The following is a 16,617-nucleotide window of genomic DNA, read 5'->3' as shown; positions in this document are numbered from 1 at the left end:
GCTTAATATTTTAGTGGAAACCATGGAGCATTTTTGTTTCAGGATTCCTTGATAAATAGTTCTTAAAGCACATCATTTATTTAAAATGGAAATCTTTTAGAGCAATGTCTCTTTACTGTCACTTTTGATCAAATTAATATGTCCTTGCAGAATAAAAGTATTAATTTCTTTGAAAACAAAATCTTACTGACTTGAATGGTAATGTATATTGCATATCTTGATATTTTTTTAAAGCATTTGGGAGTTTGAGAGACCAAATGTATTTCATTTACCTTAAACTATTTGATGATAAATGAGGTGTAATAGCTATTTTGAATAATTTACATAACCCCTTTATGTGACAACAGCAGACAAAGACTGCTTAGATGGCTTGTGCATCTGACGAAAGGTTGGCATGAACTTCAGGTCATCAGAAGCTTACCAGTTATGGTTAGCTTCTACACCACATGAGGGTGTGAAAGTCTCAGCTTTGACTATTCGAATCTCACACTTACTCTCTTTACAGACAGATCTTTATTAACCCTTATGTTTGTATATAAATGATTTGAAATAGTACACATCCTCTAACTAATACAATCATTTAACTGCAATTAAATATCTGATAATAAAACTACATCTTAGATACACTTTAATGAAGTATACACAGTGTTTACTGTCTCTCATAGAATAATAATAGATGTGCATTTGAAAATACCTAAATAGCAGTATTATCAAATATAGTTTCTTTCTAAAATACATTTAATAAGTTAAAGATGGACTAGACCCAAATTTTATCAAACCACCATCTCACCATCTTGTACTATCTTTGGTTGTGGTCTAATTGCTTAGTTTAAACATGCAATCAGTGACTTATTTTTAAATATTTCTTAAATCTACTGGTTTGCTGGTTGATCATACATCAGCATCCGCCATCGGACACATTGCGTCCTGTGGCCTTTGACCCTTCTGCTTCTTAGAAAATATATCCAAACAACAGCAGTGCAATGGCCTGCATGAGGAGGACACATCCTGCCATGCTCTCTACAGCTGCACCTGGAGTACGAAAAGAAACATATTTGTAAATTTGTTTTATAATTTTTTTTTTTTTTTGGAATAAAAGATCCCTTCAAATGCAATGGTCATTATTAAGTAGAATTTTCCAAAAAAACTAAACAAAACAAAATTGTGGGTCACATTGAGATTATTACCAAACAGGTTTCCTGACCCTTTTCCTGTCACTTACCTCCTTTTAGTGGCAGTGGGACTGATCCACTGGAGCCTGGACTGGAGATTCCGGTGGAGTTTCCAGTGGTCACTTCAGTACGTGCAGTTTTCAGTCCCACGGCTTCATCCAGTGCAGCCTTTTGATCGTCCCTCAGCCCTGAACGCTGAGCCTCTGTTACCGCCGCAGCATTGTCAGGACCCAAAGCCTTCAACTGGCTGACCGACAGTGCCTGATCACAAATGACAAGAGTCACTTTTTCTTTATTACAGAGCAACTCAATTAAAGGGATACTCCACCCAAAATTCTCTCATCATTAACTTACCTTCTCACTCAATCTCTGGGTTCATATAATGCAAGAGTATGGTACCTCCAAAGTTGACACTTCAAAAACCACATAAAGCGAACATGACTGTAAACCCTATGAATCGGTATATTTTCAAACTGAAAACAGTGGGTGAGTGAGAAAAAAACTGAATAGGTTTTGACACTATAAACCATTTGCATTATGTGGACTCAACAGAGATATTTTTCTAAAAGTCAAATACAATGGCACGAGGGTGTTAATGATTAGAGAATTTTCTTTTTTGGGTGGAGAATCGTCTTAAGAAGTAGTCAAACATAAGATATGCAGCAAGAAATAAAACATGAAAGTTTGCAAACAAGAGAGTAAACTTACAGCTAAGCGATCCGAGGATATGAGAGGGATGGCGGATGGCTGAATGAATGGCAGGACGGCTGAATTTAGACTTCCCAGCTCGTCAGCACTTAAACCAGCTAGAAAGACATTAAATGACAAAGGTAGCTCTTACATTTTAAGCTTGAACTAGTCAAGTGTAGATATATAGTGTAGTTTATCACTTAGTGTTCTTTGTAGCTCACCAACGATGTTGCCCATAATGCTGACTTGAGCTTCAGTCCAGTTGTGTGATTTTCCAAATTCAGCCACTGCCTTTTCCTTCAGATGCTCTCTAATGTTCAGAGGACAAGGAGCACGACCCAACGCCTCTACTGACTCCCTGAGAAACACACACATCACAGGAAATCAGTGACCAGGTCTGTATACAGCAGTTTTGTTGTGCTGTAGGGTAAACAAACAGTTCAAACTGAGAATATAACCATGAATGTGGAAGTGTGTCTAACCTGAAGCTGGAGGAATTGAGCTGATCGATGTGGCTAGGTTTTAGACCGCAGATAAACTGTCCCAGACCCACCATCTCCAGCTGTCCTATTCTAGACACATTGATTCCAGCCACCCTTTCAAAGGCCTGCCAGACTGCTGTCCTCTGCAGAATTCATCATTTTCAGTATATGCTTTTGTATATTTTTAATACAAATTTGTATATTTAATACATGCTAAAAATAAATTAATTCAAGTGTTCGGGGTTGGTAAGATTTTTAAATGTTTTTGAAAGAAGTCTTTTATGCTAACCAAGACTGAATTTATTTTATCAGAAATACAGTAAAAACAGTAATATTATGAAATATTTTTACAATTTCAAATAACTATTTTAAAATGTAATTTATTCCTATAATGGCAAAGCTAAATTTTTGGCAGCCTTTACTCCAGTCTTCAGTGTCATGATCCTTCAGAAATCATTCTGATATGCTGATTTGCTGCTCAAGAAACACCTATTATTATTATTATCAGTGTTGATAATGTAACTGTAAAAAAAAAAAAAAATCTGGATTATTTTATGAATATAAAGTTTGTTGATTTTAAAATAGATAAATGTTTTTGTAACAATGTAAACATCTTTACTGTGACATTTGATCAATTTAATGCATCCTTGCTGAATAAAAGTTAAAGGGATACTCCACCCCAAAATGAAAATTTTGTCATTAATCATTTAACCCCATGTTGTTCCAAACCCGTAATAGCTTCGTTTGTCTTCGGAACACAATTTAAGATATTTTGGATGAAAACCGGGAGGTTTGTGACTGTCCCATTGACTGCCAAGTAAATATCACTGTCAAGGCACAGAAAAGTATAAAAAAACATTGCCAAAATAGTCCATCTGCCATCAGTGGTTCAATCTGAATTTTATGAAGTGACGAGAATACTTTTTGTACGCAAAGAAAATTAAAATAACGACATTTATTCAACAATTCGTCTCCTCTCTGTCATTGGTAACGCATGGATAAGTTGTGCGTTTATTTACGTTTTGATTTGAACGGAAACAGTGTGTCCATGTGTTACTGATGACAGAGAATAGCGTACGCACTTTGCATCCATCTGATGCTCTCCAAAATGGCGCTACGCTGACACAGAGAGACAGAGAGGAGATGAATTGCTGAATAAATGTCGTTATTTTTATTTTATTTGCGTATAAAAAGTATTCTCGTCACTTCATAAAATTTAGATTGAACCACTGATGGCAGATGGACTATTTTGGCAATGTTTTTTATACTTTTCTGTGCCTTGACACTGTTATTTACTTGGCAGTCAATGGGACAGTCACAAACCTCCCGGTTTTCATCCAAAATATCTTAAATTGTGTTCCAAGGACGAACGAAGCTTTTACGGTATGGAACGACATGGGGGTAAGTGATTAATAACAAAATTTTCATTTTGGGGTGGAGTATCCCTTTAAGTTCTTACTGACCCCAAACCTTTGCACAGTAGTGCAAGTAGATAAAAAAATAAAAAATCATAAAATTTAAAAAAAAAAAATTTTACTACAAGTTTTATATATAAATTCTTGATGCTGTTTGGTGACTGAATGTGTGTGTTTGTATTACCTGTGTCTGGGTAAAGTTGCAGGTGGTCATAGTCTCAAGAGTGTCAAGTGAGGCAATGCTGAGGTTGCCCAGCTCTTCAGCACTGAAGCCCTGGCAGATGCAGCCCAGATCAGCAATCTGGGACTCATTCAACATGGACACACTCCCCCATGCCTGCCATATACAACAGACATTGGCTTTGACCACTGAAGTCAAGTTGTAAAGGTTTTCTTATATTCTGTTGTGTATATATTAGAATTTAACTTGCGGGGTTTGTGTGTGTGTACCTCCAAAGTTTTTGCTCTGAGTGCAGCCAGTTGTTCTGTGCTGTAGTTGGTTATCTCTCCTAATGTTGGCACAACATCTTTGAAAGTCTGCACAGTCATTTTACTGAACTGGGCGGGAGTCCAGTATACATTCCCCTGTTTGAGGTCCTCAATATATGTGAGTGTGGGCTCTATTAGTGTGTACACCACTGTGCTAATAACTTTCAGTGTCAAAGAAAGAAAGAGAAAAAAAGAAAGAAGACAAATGACATATTGTTATATATCACTAACATTTCCACTATTGATTATTCTGGTTGTTTCATATGCACTCTCTGGCACACCTACCTTCACGCTTCCTGCGGTTTTGTAGTGTGATACTCGTTTGGAGCTCAAAAAGTTTGCGACGAAGTGCAGATAGATCAAACCAAGAGCGAAACTCCTTTGGAGGAGGAACCACAGGCTGACTGGGCAAACTGTCCATCAGGTCTGACAGATATGACTTTACCCAGCTCTGCCAGACAGATTAGCAGAATGGAGGGATGGATGGGTAAATTAAAAATAAATATATAACACTGTGTAAAATTATGGCCATTAAAAATAAAACTAAGGAAACAATTATTAGGTAAAAATATAAGTAATAAGAAACTCAATACAAATGTAAGAATTAAAATAATCATTTATTATTTATTGTTTGATTTTTAATTATTTGAACATAAAATAATTTCATTTCATATTAAATACATTTTAAATTATGTACATTTAATCATTTAATCCTAGTTTTTCATAATCTACTGGTCAACAGCATTGCTGAGATTCTTACTTTGGATGGCAGCTTTTCAATGGCAGTGTCATTAAGTAACAAAAGTGGCCCAAGAACCCTCATATCTTCCTCAGACCATAAAGTAGGGTCCCTTGTTCAAAGAAAAGACACATGTATTATTAACAGCATTGCAAAATGTCTAATTGCAGCACAGGTTGCGTGACTTAAGCCTAGAGATGAAAGCTGTTTAATGTGAGGAATTTTTCAAATGCTTAAAAAACATGTTTTGAAGCCACAGCAGGCACAGTCTCTTTAACCACGAAACAACTAGAATATGTGGGATGTGGGATCTGAGGTCTGCAGAGGTGGGTTGTGTGAAGCCATTGTGGGTTGTGTGTGATTTTGCACATGCTGTTACCCATAGGTGGTCGTAAGCAGCCTGAACAGATGTTCTCTGTGCTGTTGCTGGATATACTGACAGGACGCGAGAGCCTGAAGGGTGGAGTTGAGAGTCGCAGGGTTCAGAGAGGAAATCCAGGCTGGGTCTAACTCACACACCAGAGGGCCTAGAGTCAAAACCTCTGCCGCAGACAGATCAGATGCGTTCCTCTTCTGCACAGATACAGGATACAGATTAGGACAGTGCCTGTAGTTGTAGTACTGAAGAATCCTTTTCTGCATATGTCACATGGTCTGCATTGTCTACTGGATAATGTTAAGCATCAGCCATTTTGTATTCTACTGTGCTTCTTTTCTATTGTTTTTCCATGTAAACATCCTATAAATGTGTGCTTTACTAAAAGCAAAAATGTGAGACTCTGAAAAAAACAACACAAGGTTTACGCTTAACTTGAGCACTGCGTTTTTGAACTCTGGGTCATGCATGAGACTTTGCAAAAGATGCTGCACAAAGGTCAAACACTTCCAACTAGTGCATGTTTACATAGAAAGTCAATGAAAAAAGAGCAGTGAAAAAAAAAGGTGTTTTTAAAAGGAGCCATTCCCAAAATGCATTGCAAGGTTGTAATTTGAAGTTATATTCTGCTGCTTCTTTTTAAAAAAAATATTTCAACATATGATACATGCAAAATGTAAAAATATTAAATCTACTCCACTTTACTGAAACGCTGCAATCCCGCAGATTTAAAGTTTGCATTATTTTAATTCAGCCAAGAGGTCACGCTGTGACATATCGATTTGGAGAGCAGCAAATTTGCATAAGTTTGCGTTTCCTGTCTCCTGCATTTCCATTGAACGTACAGTAAGTCAATAGAACGAAAAGTATACTGGGATGCCCATTAAGTCTGACTGGATTCTGGTATGTAATGCACACCATCCAATCAGTTCATGATGGATAACTCTCACCCTGCATTTTTTCTTGTTAAATATTCTCTTTTACTCAGAAATGCATCACATTACAGAACTGAAATGGCTTGTAAAGAGCAACATGTTAAGTTTAGATGAGTGTGGGTTATTTTGGACAGGAGAAGAAAAGCCTTTGTACAGTGGGGCAAAAAAGTATTTAGTCAGCCACCAATTGTGCAAGTTTAATAATTTTCATCATAGGTATACCTCAACTATGAGAGACAAAATGAGAAAAAAAAATCCAGAAAATCACATTGTAGGATTTTTAAAGAATTAATTGGTAAATTCCTCGGTAAAATAAGTATTTGGTCACCTACAAACAAGCAAGATTTCTGGCTCTCACAGACCTGTAACTTCTTCTTTAAGAGGCTCCTCTGTCCTCCACTCGTTACCTGTATTAATGGCATCTGTTTGAACTCGTTATCAGTATAAAAGACACCTGTCCACAACCTCAAACAGTCCAACTCCAAACTCCACCATGGCCAAGACCAAAGAGCTGTCAAAGGACACCAGAAACAAAATTGTAGACCTGCACCAGGCTGGGAAGACTGAATCTGCAATAGGTAAGCAGCTTGGTGTGAAGAAATCAACTGTGGGAACAATTATTAGAAAATGGAAGACATACAAGACCACTGATAATCTCCCTCGATCTGGGGCTCCACGCAAGATCTCACCCCGTGGGGTCAAAATAATCACAAGAACTGTGAGCAAAAATCCCAGAACCACACGGGGGGACCTAGTGAATGACCTGCAGAGAGCTGGGACCAAAGTAACAAAGGCTACCATCAGTAACACACTGCGCTGCCAGGGACTCAAATCCTGCAGTGCCAGACGTGTCCCCCTGCTTAAGCCAGTACATGTCCGGCCCGTCTGAAGTTTGCTAGAGAGCATTTGGATGATCCAGAAGAGGATTGCAAGTTGAGTTTTTACTTTTTGGTAAAAATTCAACTTGTCGTGTTTGGAGGAGGAAGAATGCTGAGTTGCATCCAAAGAACACCATACCTACTGTGAAGTATGGGGGTGGAAACATCATGCTTTGGGGCTGTTTTTCTGCAAAGGGACCAGGACGACTGATCCGTGTAAACGAAAGAATGAATGGGGCCATGTATCGTGAGATTTTGAGTGAAAACCTCCTTCCATCAGCAAGGGCATTGAAGATGAAACGTGGCTGGGTCTTTCAGCATGACAATGATCCCAAACACACCGCCCGGCAACGAAGGAGTGGCTTCGTGAAGAAGCATTTAAGGTCCTGGAGTGGCCTAGCCAGTCTCCAGATCTCAACCCCATCGAAAATCTTTGGAGGGAGTTGAAAGTCCGTGTTGCCCAGCGACAGCCCCAAAACATTACTGCTCTAGAGGAGATCTGCATGGAGGAATGGGCCAAAATACCAGCAACAGTGTGTGAAAACCTTGTGAAGACTTACAGAAAACGTTTGACCTCTGTCATTGCCAACAAAGGGTATATAACAAAGTATTGAGATGAAATTTTGTTATTGACCAAATATTTATTTTCCACCATAATTTGCAAATAAATTCTTTAAAAATCCTACAATGTGATTTTCTGGATTTTTTTTTCTCATTTTGTCTCTCATAGTTGAGGTATACCTATGAAGAAAATTGCAGGCCTCTCTCATCTTTTTAAGTGGGAGAACTTGCACAATTGGTGGCTGACTAAATACTTTTTTGCCCCACTGTATATGTGTGCACATATTACCAGGCAGCCAATGGCTCTTTTGGTAAGTGCACTGCGTGCTGGAGAGCTGTTTGGTAGAGAGGACAGGTTGACTTGATTCATCTTCTCCATGAAAGCGGGACACACAGCATCAGACAGGTTTTGAATCTTCTCCACTCTGAATGAGTCATGACAGAATGGATAGTGTGAGAGGGGACAAGCAAAAAAAAAAAAAAAAAACTCATCTGTCTTAGCATATGATTTAACCTGAAGTTAAATTCAATTTGAACGCATTTAACTTTTATGCATATGCAGCACTGTTCTGTTCTTACGGTAGATGGATGAGCATCACAGCTGGGATGGCCTGGATCTCAGAGTTGTTAAAGTTACTGAAATTTCCTTGTCTCTGTTCCTCCAGACTTGCAAAGAGTTTTTGAGCTGTACAGCGAATCTAAGAATGAAAAGGAGATCGGGATGGAATTCATATTTTTTTTGTATATTTAATCATGGAAAAGTGGCAGAGCTGATGAAAGAAGGTGTGTGGAAGCATGATGAATATGTGACGTTTACCTGAACCCTGGAGAGCCATGCGCAGGAATTGTTAAGTGTCTGTGCCATTTCCAAAGCATCGGTTCGATTGATTTTTTCAATCATTTCACAAGTGACACCCTGTACAGCCTGACCCAGCTTCCTGTTGACAACACCATGAGCTTGATTAGAATACTACATCTTAAGCCTGCAATTCACTACATAACTTGTGCACAGATTTTTGCCCCAATTTGCAGTCTGGACAACTCAACACGAGCTGTTGAAAGTCAAAGCCAGTCTGCAGATTCTAAGCAGTCAGCGTTGACAGATTTCACAGAAAATTGCGTTGTGTATGAGGGGTACAGACTCCAGTTTTTTTTAGCTTCAGAGTTTGTGATCCAGTCAGAGGCTATCAAAAATGTTTCATACTTTAAGCCAATTTTAGAACATTTTATCTGTTTTTTTTTTTAGTTTGTCATGCATTTCCTAGCAACGAGGCACACATTTCTGCATGAGTTTATTGTGGTCAGAACGACCTGAAAGCCGAGTAGTGTGTGATCCTCAGTCGTTTAGTGTATGATCCCCAGTTTTTTTACAAAGTTGACAAGTGTATGATGCTCCAATTTTAAAATCTGCTCCAATTTTGGAATCTGCTCCAATGTAAAAAGTCATGTACTTTATTCCAGCCATTATGCAGACAACAATTTTTTTTTTATTAAGATGCAATTCTGTTTCATTTTCATTTAGTTATTTTCTTATTTTTTTTTTAAGATCTTATCCATCTTATTTAAAAAAAATAATAATTCTTCTATGTGTACATAATGTATAGCGTTGCTTTATTAAGTTACAGTCATTTATAATCTCACCGTAATTCGCCAAGATTGATCTTATTACCCAAAATCTTCTTCAGAAGGAAAGCTGACTACAGAGAGAAATAAGGAAATTAGAGAAAAATGAGTGGAGTGGTAATGGATTTGGATTTTTATATTATTATCTAGTGTGTATACTTGAGCACGAGTCCAGCCACGTCCCTGCAGCTGATCCACAGAGCTGAGGTTTGCCTTCTCCAGTGTGGACAGAGACAGAGAAGAGAGGAGAGAATCTGGCAACCCCTTCACCAGTTCAGATGCATTTACATCACGACGGAACTGTGGATTTGATAAAACCGAGAGAGAGAAAGAGAGAGCAGAATCAAGGAGGAGGTAGGAGGGATTTCACTGATAGTTTGGTGACTTTTTTATTCTTCTTATTTGGGGAAGCTTTTCCATCTCTTTTTGAATTAACTCATCTCATTCGTACCGCTTCCAGTAGTGCTGTTCTTTGTAGGGAGGACATCTTCTTACTCATAGTGTTCAGGGCTTCATTTCCCAGCAGCCCTTCTGCCTTCACATTCTTGAGGAGGGAACTGGCCACCCCTCTCACCATTGTACCCAGAGACAACAACTTCTCACCACTTATATTCTACAAAAGACAACATTCTTGTGAAAACAATATATATAAACAACAAAACTCAGCTTTATAAACTGAGCAGAAAATCTAACCTTAGCAGCTTCCAACAGTTTCTTAGCCAGAGTCTTAGCTCTAGCTGGGCTCCAACTGGCCTGACTCAAGTTGGTGAGGGCGTTGTTCAGGTCCTCAGAGGTGAAGTGGGACAGCCAGGAAAGAGGAAGGGCAGACACGGCGGATCCCAGAGACAGCAGAATCTCAGAAGAGGAAGAATTGCTGTCGTTCTCCAGAATGTTCTGTACTAGCTGTCTTTTCACCTGAGGGACGGTTGAGTGGAAGAAAAAGTAACATTACCGTTATGCTACAGAGATTTGGGAGCAACAGCGATTCAATAAAGTGGCAGTTCTGACCTTGTCTATTTCAGGGTTGTTACAGGCATCAAGCTGAGACAGTAGTTTTCTACTAAGGTTCAGATTCAGAGACTGTACACCATCAAAGAAACAAGCCAGAGAGCCCAGCCTGTGAAAAAGGAAGAAGTTGATAAAACAGGAGTGAATATGTTATATATCCTTGGAGGCCTGTTTCGATATCAGAGTATATAAACTAAAAACATAACGAGACTTTACATTTTGCAACTCTGTTTCAAAAAAATTGCGACTTTATATTTCATAGTGTGACTTTAAATCTCCCTGTTGTGATTTTATATATAAGAAATACAATGTTATTGTTTGCAACTTTGTTTCTACTAATTGCGACTTACACTTTCACAATGTGACTTTATATCTAGAAATTATGAATTTGTTTGTTATAATTACAACTTACATTTTACAATGTAACTTTATATCTTGAAATTTCAACTTTATATCACACAATGTGACTTTTTGTATCGCAATGCAACTATATATTTAATAAATGTGACTTAATTTCTTGTAATTGCAAATTTCTCACGAGGCTATATTTTTTTAATCACTCATTCATTCAGAAAAGCAACAGGCTTCCAGAAGAATCAGTGTATTACTGATGATAACCTAAATATCTTTTACCAAACACATGCACTAAACACACACTAATGATGGAAATCCTGACCTGTCCAGGTTTTGAGTGAAATTGTCGCTGCTGGAACACTCTTGTTTCAAGCGTTGAAATAGTGTTCGGCCAAGGGCAGGCTGTATTCCATTAACATTTTGAAATGATGGAGAGAAATCTGGACTCCTGAAAAACTCACACAGCTGAGAAAGAGAAAAATTACTATAGTCATTGAACTTGCAGAGTTATAGGTGGTTTTGAATTTAGATTATGCTAGTATGGTATGCTCTGAGACACGAAGGCAATGGAACAATACGAATATGAATTATGGCATTGGATTGCATATCATGTCACAGACACTGACCTCTTCTTTAGGGATGGTTTTTGCTTCTTCTAAAGACAGTCGAGATAGAAAAGGCCCCATCATTGTCAACACATTCGCCTTTAGCCAGTGCATTTTTGGAGGACATTTTTGGAGCGCTGTTGAAGCTAAAAAAAAAAAAAAAAAGTGTATAAATAAATAAATAAACAATATTAAAATATCAATAATTCATATTTATTCTAAATACAAAATATCTATTTGTATTTCTGCATTGTTTATCTTTGGTGTTTCTCTTTCTTCACTCTTTATGTTTATGATCATTACAGATCTACCTATAACTCTTTTCTTTCTGAAACATGCTTGTCTGTCTTTGTATTTGGCTTTTCTTTTCCAATGTTTCCTCTCTACCCTCTTCTCCACTTTGCCATTCCATTTCAGTTCTCCAGTTTTTCATTTTTCATCTCCATTTAGTTTTTAGTTTTCAGTTCTTTCATTCACTTCTTTCTCATTTACCATTCATCACTGGATGTTGAATTTCTTGAGCTCCTAGTACATTCATCGTAGTCATCACTGACTTGACCGATGGGCCATTTTCTAGATTAGTCAAGAAAATAATTGCACAGATTATTTATAAACCATACATTTGAAAATGATCAAAAACATGTATTTTAAATGCCCAGTTCAACTAATCCAAAATTTTTCTGTTTCATTATATTATATTATATTACAGTATATATTATCACATTTAAAATGATCAGGTCTGTTTTGATGATAAAAGCTTTAAGATCACTCAAAACTTACGGATGATAGGTTTTCCCAGTGATCCAGAAGGCTGAATGCCAAAGGCAGGTACTTTCAGAAGGCATTTAAATTCATTTAGTGCAACTCCCTCTTTGATCCACCCTATAACTGCATTCCTCTGTTCCTCAGACAGAACTCTGAACACCTCACCAAACACCTTCATCCTTCAGCATCATGAGGGAGAAGAGACAACAGACACAAACAAGGAAACAATGTTTTACTTCAAAACTGAGGATTAAGAACAAGATATTCCATATTTTTAGTCACTTGAGTTTAATGCAATACGCTCACATTTCAGCCAGGTGAGAGCTTTGTGAAAACGCCGGCAACACAAAGCTAGATGGAGGCATTGTTTCTAAGAAGGGTTTAGCCGTCCATAAAAGCTTTTTTAGATCTTCTTTATTGAAGTCTGTTCCATTCTGCATGATCCTTATCCAGGAAAGAGGAGCCATGAATGCCCGCATGAAACAACGAGGACCTTCCTAAGTGTGTGCAAATGTAAAAAATAAATAAAGAGAAAAAAAGAGAGAATGGAAAAAAGGTGTGTTAATTTGCCTCCAAAGAATAGTCATATTCATAGAACAGTTCTACAAATATGAAGCACTGAACACCACATAGATAAGTGCTATCAAAATTATTATATTATATTGTATTATATAATTTTTCTGATAGTCCAGCACTAACCGTACTATTCCTCATGAGATCAATCATATGGCCCATGTTGGTGCTGTTCCGCATCTTCTCAGCAATATTCTAAATTTAATGTTGATTTCCCATCAGGATGAACATAAAATAAAGACAAAATATGGACATATGGGAGTCTCTCCTGTGTATATCTCTGTATGTAAGCCAAAAACATGTATTTGCCAATAAATGTTCCAAGCACTTAACTAAATCTAAAAGAACCCTGCAAAAGATTCACAAAGAGACTAACAATGTATTTATTCATTTTAAAAGTTGCAAAAAGTTTTATTGTTGGATTGGGGTTCGGCTTTGGGTTAGAGTTAGTGACACTTTGCATGGAATTTGATTGACAGGCGAGCTGACCAGTCATAACACAGAATCTGCCATTTTTGTCCAACAAATAAACCAGACAAGAGAGTACATTGATGTTGGTAGAACTTGAAAACTGTGTGCATTGACGTCTTTCCACGGCTGAAAAAAAGATACCTTCTGGTGTTCATTCATGGTTATTTCATGCTATAAGTAGTAAAGAGGAAGAAATGATCGGTTCACATGCCGCTTGAACTGAGGCTCTACAATGATCTGTCACGATACATTCAAGAGCCACAAAACGGAATTTATTGTTTGAGCAACAATCAATAAAAAAATTACAACATTTAAAAGCTGACACTTTGTTTCATATCTGAAGTAACCTGCTCTGTCTTGCCTGTCGGCGCATTGCGGACCAAAGAGCAAACTGGCAATGTAGTTTTCACTGCGTGAGAAAATGATGTGTGGCATGAGAGCAACATGGCTTAATCTTGTACATTACTGACACTCTATCCTCCAATTTGATACTGTTAAGAGCTTTGACACAATCTGTATTGTTAAAAGCGCTATATAAATAGAGGTGACTTGACTTGTCGCACATAGCTACAGTAACAAAAGGAGAAGGTCTTTGAGAAGGTTCAATTGTCTTATTTTAGCTATAGGTAACCGTATGCATGTGTTTGGGATATTGAGAGTTACCCAGACTGACTCTTGCTCCTCTATCGTTTCATTGGACTGTGGTTTAGAGTGAGAGGGGACAGGCTGAGTGAGCGAGGAGAGAAGCTCTGGAAAAATAGAGATGGGGCTCTCCATCATCTGTCCATATGAGCTGAAAGATAAACAAAGAAAATGTCGTAGTTTTCCATGCAATGAAATGTGATCATTAGTATTCAAATATACACCTGGCATATAGTTTCTCTATAACATTAGCTCAATGTCAGTCTACCTGTTCAGTGAATTGTTCATAACAGGCACCTGGTAACCTGAAACAATACAACCACATCATTTAACAAAAGACAGAACTATTGAACAATTGTTATCTGACTTCATGATATATACTGCACTTATGACGGCAGATTAGTAATAAATTGTGTTCAGGTTGTGGGCATGCTGGAATGGATGCAATATGCAAATACATCCTACACTATTTCCTTGGGCACTAGTATTTGCTTATGGTTTATGCAATATAGCTCCCTTCATTTATTACATTAAACACAGGTGCAACACATAAGTCATTTTGATACCATGATTATGCAAGGCCAAATGTGTTCAAGCTAACAGATAATGAAAATGTGGCTGTACAAATTTTACCTTTCTGGAAGCATGTGCGCATCTGTCAGGAAACAAAGGAAATGTAAATATTACATTACAAAACAATGTAAAGCAAAAAATGCAGTTTCTTCTGAATAAGACTTACACGCATGCACGAAAATATATGGTTGGTTAATGACTGTTGAACAATGCTAAAATCAACTAGTTAGGAATAAATTCATATTCGAATGTTAGTTTCATCTTGCATATCATACTTGGGTGTTTCTTCAATTTTATGACCCAGAAATTGATTTTATTACTTTATTACTTTTTTCCTTTCTTTTTTTTATATGAAGGTTGGACCAAAAAAAGTCTGTTTTTACTACATTTTTGTATTTTTCAAATGCCTTAATGTGAATGTTGTTTTACCCTTAAATCAGCTTTCAATATTTAAATATGAAACTCCATAATAAAAAATATAATTTTTTTTTTTTTGTATTAAGATAATCAAAAGAGTGAAATAAACAAATATTTTCAATATTTATTGTATGAAAATTATTTATATATTTTTTTTTAATGTTTTTTCTTCTTCTTTTTTTGTTGTTGTCAAAACCAGAGTTAAGAGCATGATCAAAGTTAGTATTCATGTGATAAGTCATGGGATGTGTGAAGGACACAAAGAAAAATCATGGTAAATATTACCTATAAACTGATTATTTTTTTGTGAGTTTTTCTAATCAAGCGGTAATTTAAAAAATTGTGCAAAAAGTGTAATCTCATAGTAATTCGTACATATTTTACACGGAGTCTAATTCATATGTATTCGTATCTGTGAGGGGTAGGTTTCATACGAATTTGCCATCTTGTAAAATACGTAAAATTTTTCATGAAACGTATGAATTTGTACGAGTGAATTGGTCGTACGATAGCGTTCAAAAATATTAAGATATATGATATCTATGAAGTTAGCCTCAGCAGGACAAGAGGTCAGCCATTGTATTAGTGTCATTTCCACGTAATGCTATGGAAGTTACATTGTTTTTCAGAAAAATAACAATTTAGAAAGTCTATAGTTAAAGAAACAACCCATTTAGTACATCATTGTAATTTCTGTTTGAGATATAACTATTAAATATGTGGTAATTAGTTACCAGTTTCTTGGCCATTTCCCTGAAGTCTGCAGGTGGTCTAGGAAATTCTATTGTTGACTGGTTGAAGGGCTTCTCCATCATACCCTGGGACATTACTGTAAATAATAACAACACAGAACATTCATACTGAAATTAGTGACATTTTTGTTCATTGTACACAAAACTGTGTCTCTTCTATTTAAGATCCAAAATTATGAAATTAAAAAAGTGTAATACTATTAAACCAGTTACCTGTAGCCCACTGGACAAGACACGAGAGGATCAAAACCTCTCTATACAACCCCATTTTGCTGTTCCCTGTTCTCTTTCTCCAGATGAGGCTCTATGCACATTCAATATGGAATAAGAAGATTTCAATGAATTCATCACATTGTAAAAACCGCACACAGACATTAAAATAACCATATTACATAATGCTCTTCTGCAAATACTTTATTTAGAGTGGCAGCTTTATTATCTGCAATGGCATTATCTGACAGGGGTAATTATCAGACAATACAGACATATCTGATGACACGCAAAACAGTTCCATTCAATTCCCTCAATGTTTGCATAGGCCTATAGTACAAAAACTTTGCATTATTTAAAGAACAAAATGAAACTGTAGATACTCAGATCATCATGTCAAATATATATAGGGATAATGTTTGAATTGCAATAAAATGCATACAAACCACATAGGATAAAATCACCGGAATATTACATTAAATGGAGATTTCTACTGCAAAGACCAGAACCATATTTCCTCCTGTTTTGCGGTGTCCCTGATCTATTTGTGTTGTTATTGCATAAACTTGTATCGTATGTTCCAATGTTACTATGGTTTTTGTAGGCATGCCAACTGACTCAGATACTGCCTCATTCCCTACATCTACCTGTGAGGATTCGGGATGAGTGCTAGGATACTGCCTGTGTGAGAACACTCTCCCTGGAATACGGCTAGACAAAAACAGCCTTTATTTCTGATCTAGAATAGCTGTATGACAAAGCAAATCTGTACAATGTAACTAATGATTGAGTTTCATTCGATTTGAATAGCTTATTTGCTTTGGTTCTGTGGTATTATGTCATCAATGCATGACCTGAACACACATTTATGACAGATTTGACACAAA

The 16,617-nt window shown here is 36.9% G+C and overlaps 1 protein-coding gene across 1 annotated transcript; it reads right to left on the bottom strand.

The window, feature by feature from the left end:
- Positions 1–527: 527 nt before the first annotated feature.
- On the bottom strand, positions 528–15,867 carry otoa (otoancorin). Its single transcript, XM_058747279.1, has 29 exons — positions 15,734–15,867; positions 15,503–15,597; positions 14,412–14,433; positions 14,047–14,083; positions 13,800–13,929; positions 12,792–12,860; positions 12,399–12,589; positions 12,108–12,271; positions 11,820–11,900; positions 11,349–11,473; positions 11,045–11,187; positions 10,369–10,477; positions 10,054–10,275; positions 9,812–9,973; positions 9,520–9,660; positions 9,379–9,434; positions 8,555–8,675; positions 8,317–8,435; positions 8,027–8,162; positions 5,367–5,560; positions 5,009–5,099; positions 4,534–4,699; positions 4,210–4,409; positions 3,944–4,096; positions 2,345–2,487; positions 2,084–2,220; positions 1,881–1,978; positions 1,223–1,433; positions 528–1,032 (listed from the first exon to the last, which is right to left on the bottom strand). The coding sequence occupies exons 1-29, from the start codon at positions 15,786–15,788 to the stop codon at positions 953–955; spliced, it is 3,651 nt and encodes a 1,216-aa protein (XP_058603262.1). The 5' UTR covers positions 15,789–15,867; the 3' UTR covers positions 528–952.
- Positions 15,868–16,617: the final 750 nt, after the last annotated feature.

This window comes from Onychostoma macrolepis, chromosome 16, assembly GCF_012432095.1.
Source record: "Onychostoma macrolepis isolate SWU-2019 chromosome 16, ASM1243209v1, whole genome shotgun sequence".
NCBI classification, from domain to species: Eukaryota; Metazoa; Chordata; class Actinopteri; order Cypriniformes; family Cyprinidae; genus Onychostoma; species Onychostoma macrolepis.
This window is presented reverse-complemented; position numbering and strand designations above follow the sequence as displayed.

Excerpts from the sequence above, each read along its gene's own strand:
- otoa (XM_058747279.1), bottom strand. The coding sequence starts at position 15,788 with ATGGGGTTGTATAGAGAGGTTTTGATCCTCTCGTGTCTTGTCCAGTGG. Across the intron at positions 15,598-15,733 it reads TCTTGTCCAGTGGGCTACAG|TAATGTCCCAGGGTATGATG; the intron begins GTAACTGGTTTA and ends TATTATTTACAG. Across the intron at positions 2,488-3,943 it reads GCAACTTTACCCAGACACAG|AGGACAGCAGTCTGGCAGGC; the intron begins GTAATACAAACA and ends TGAATTCTGCAG.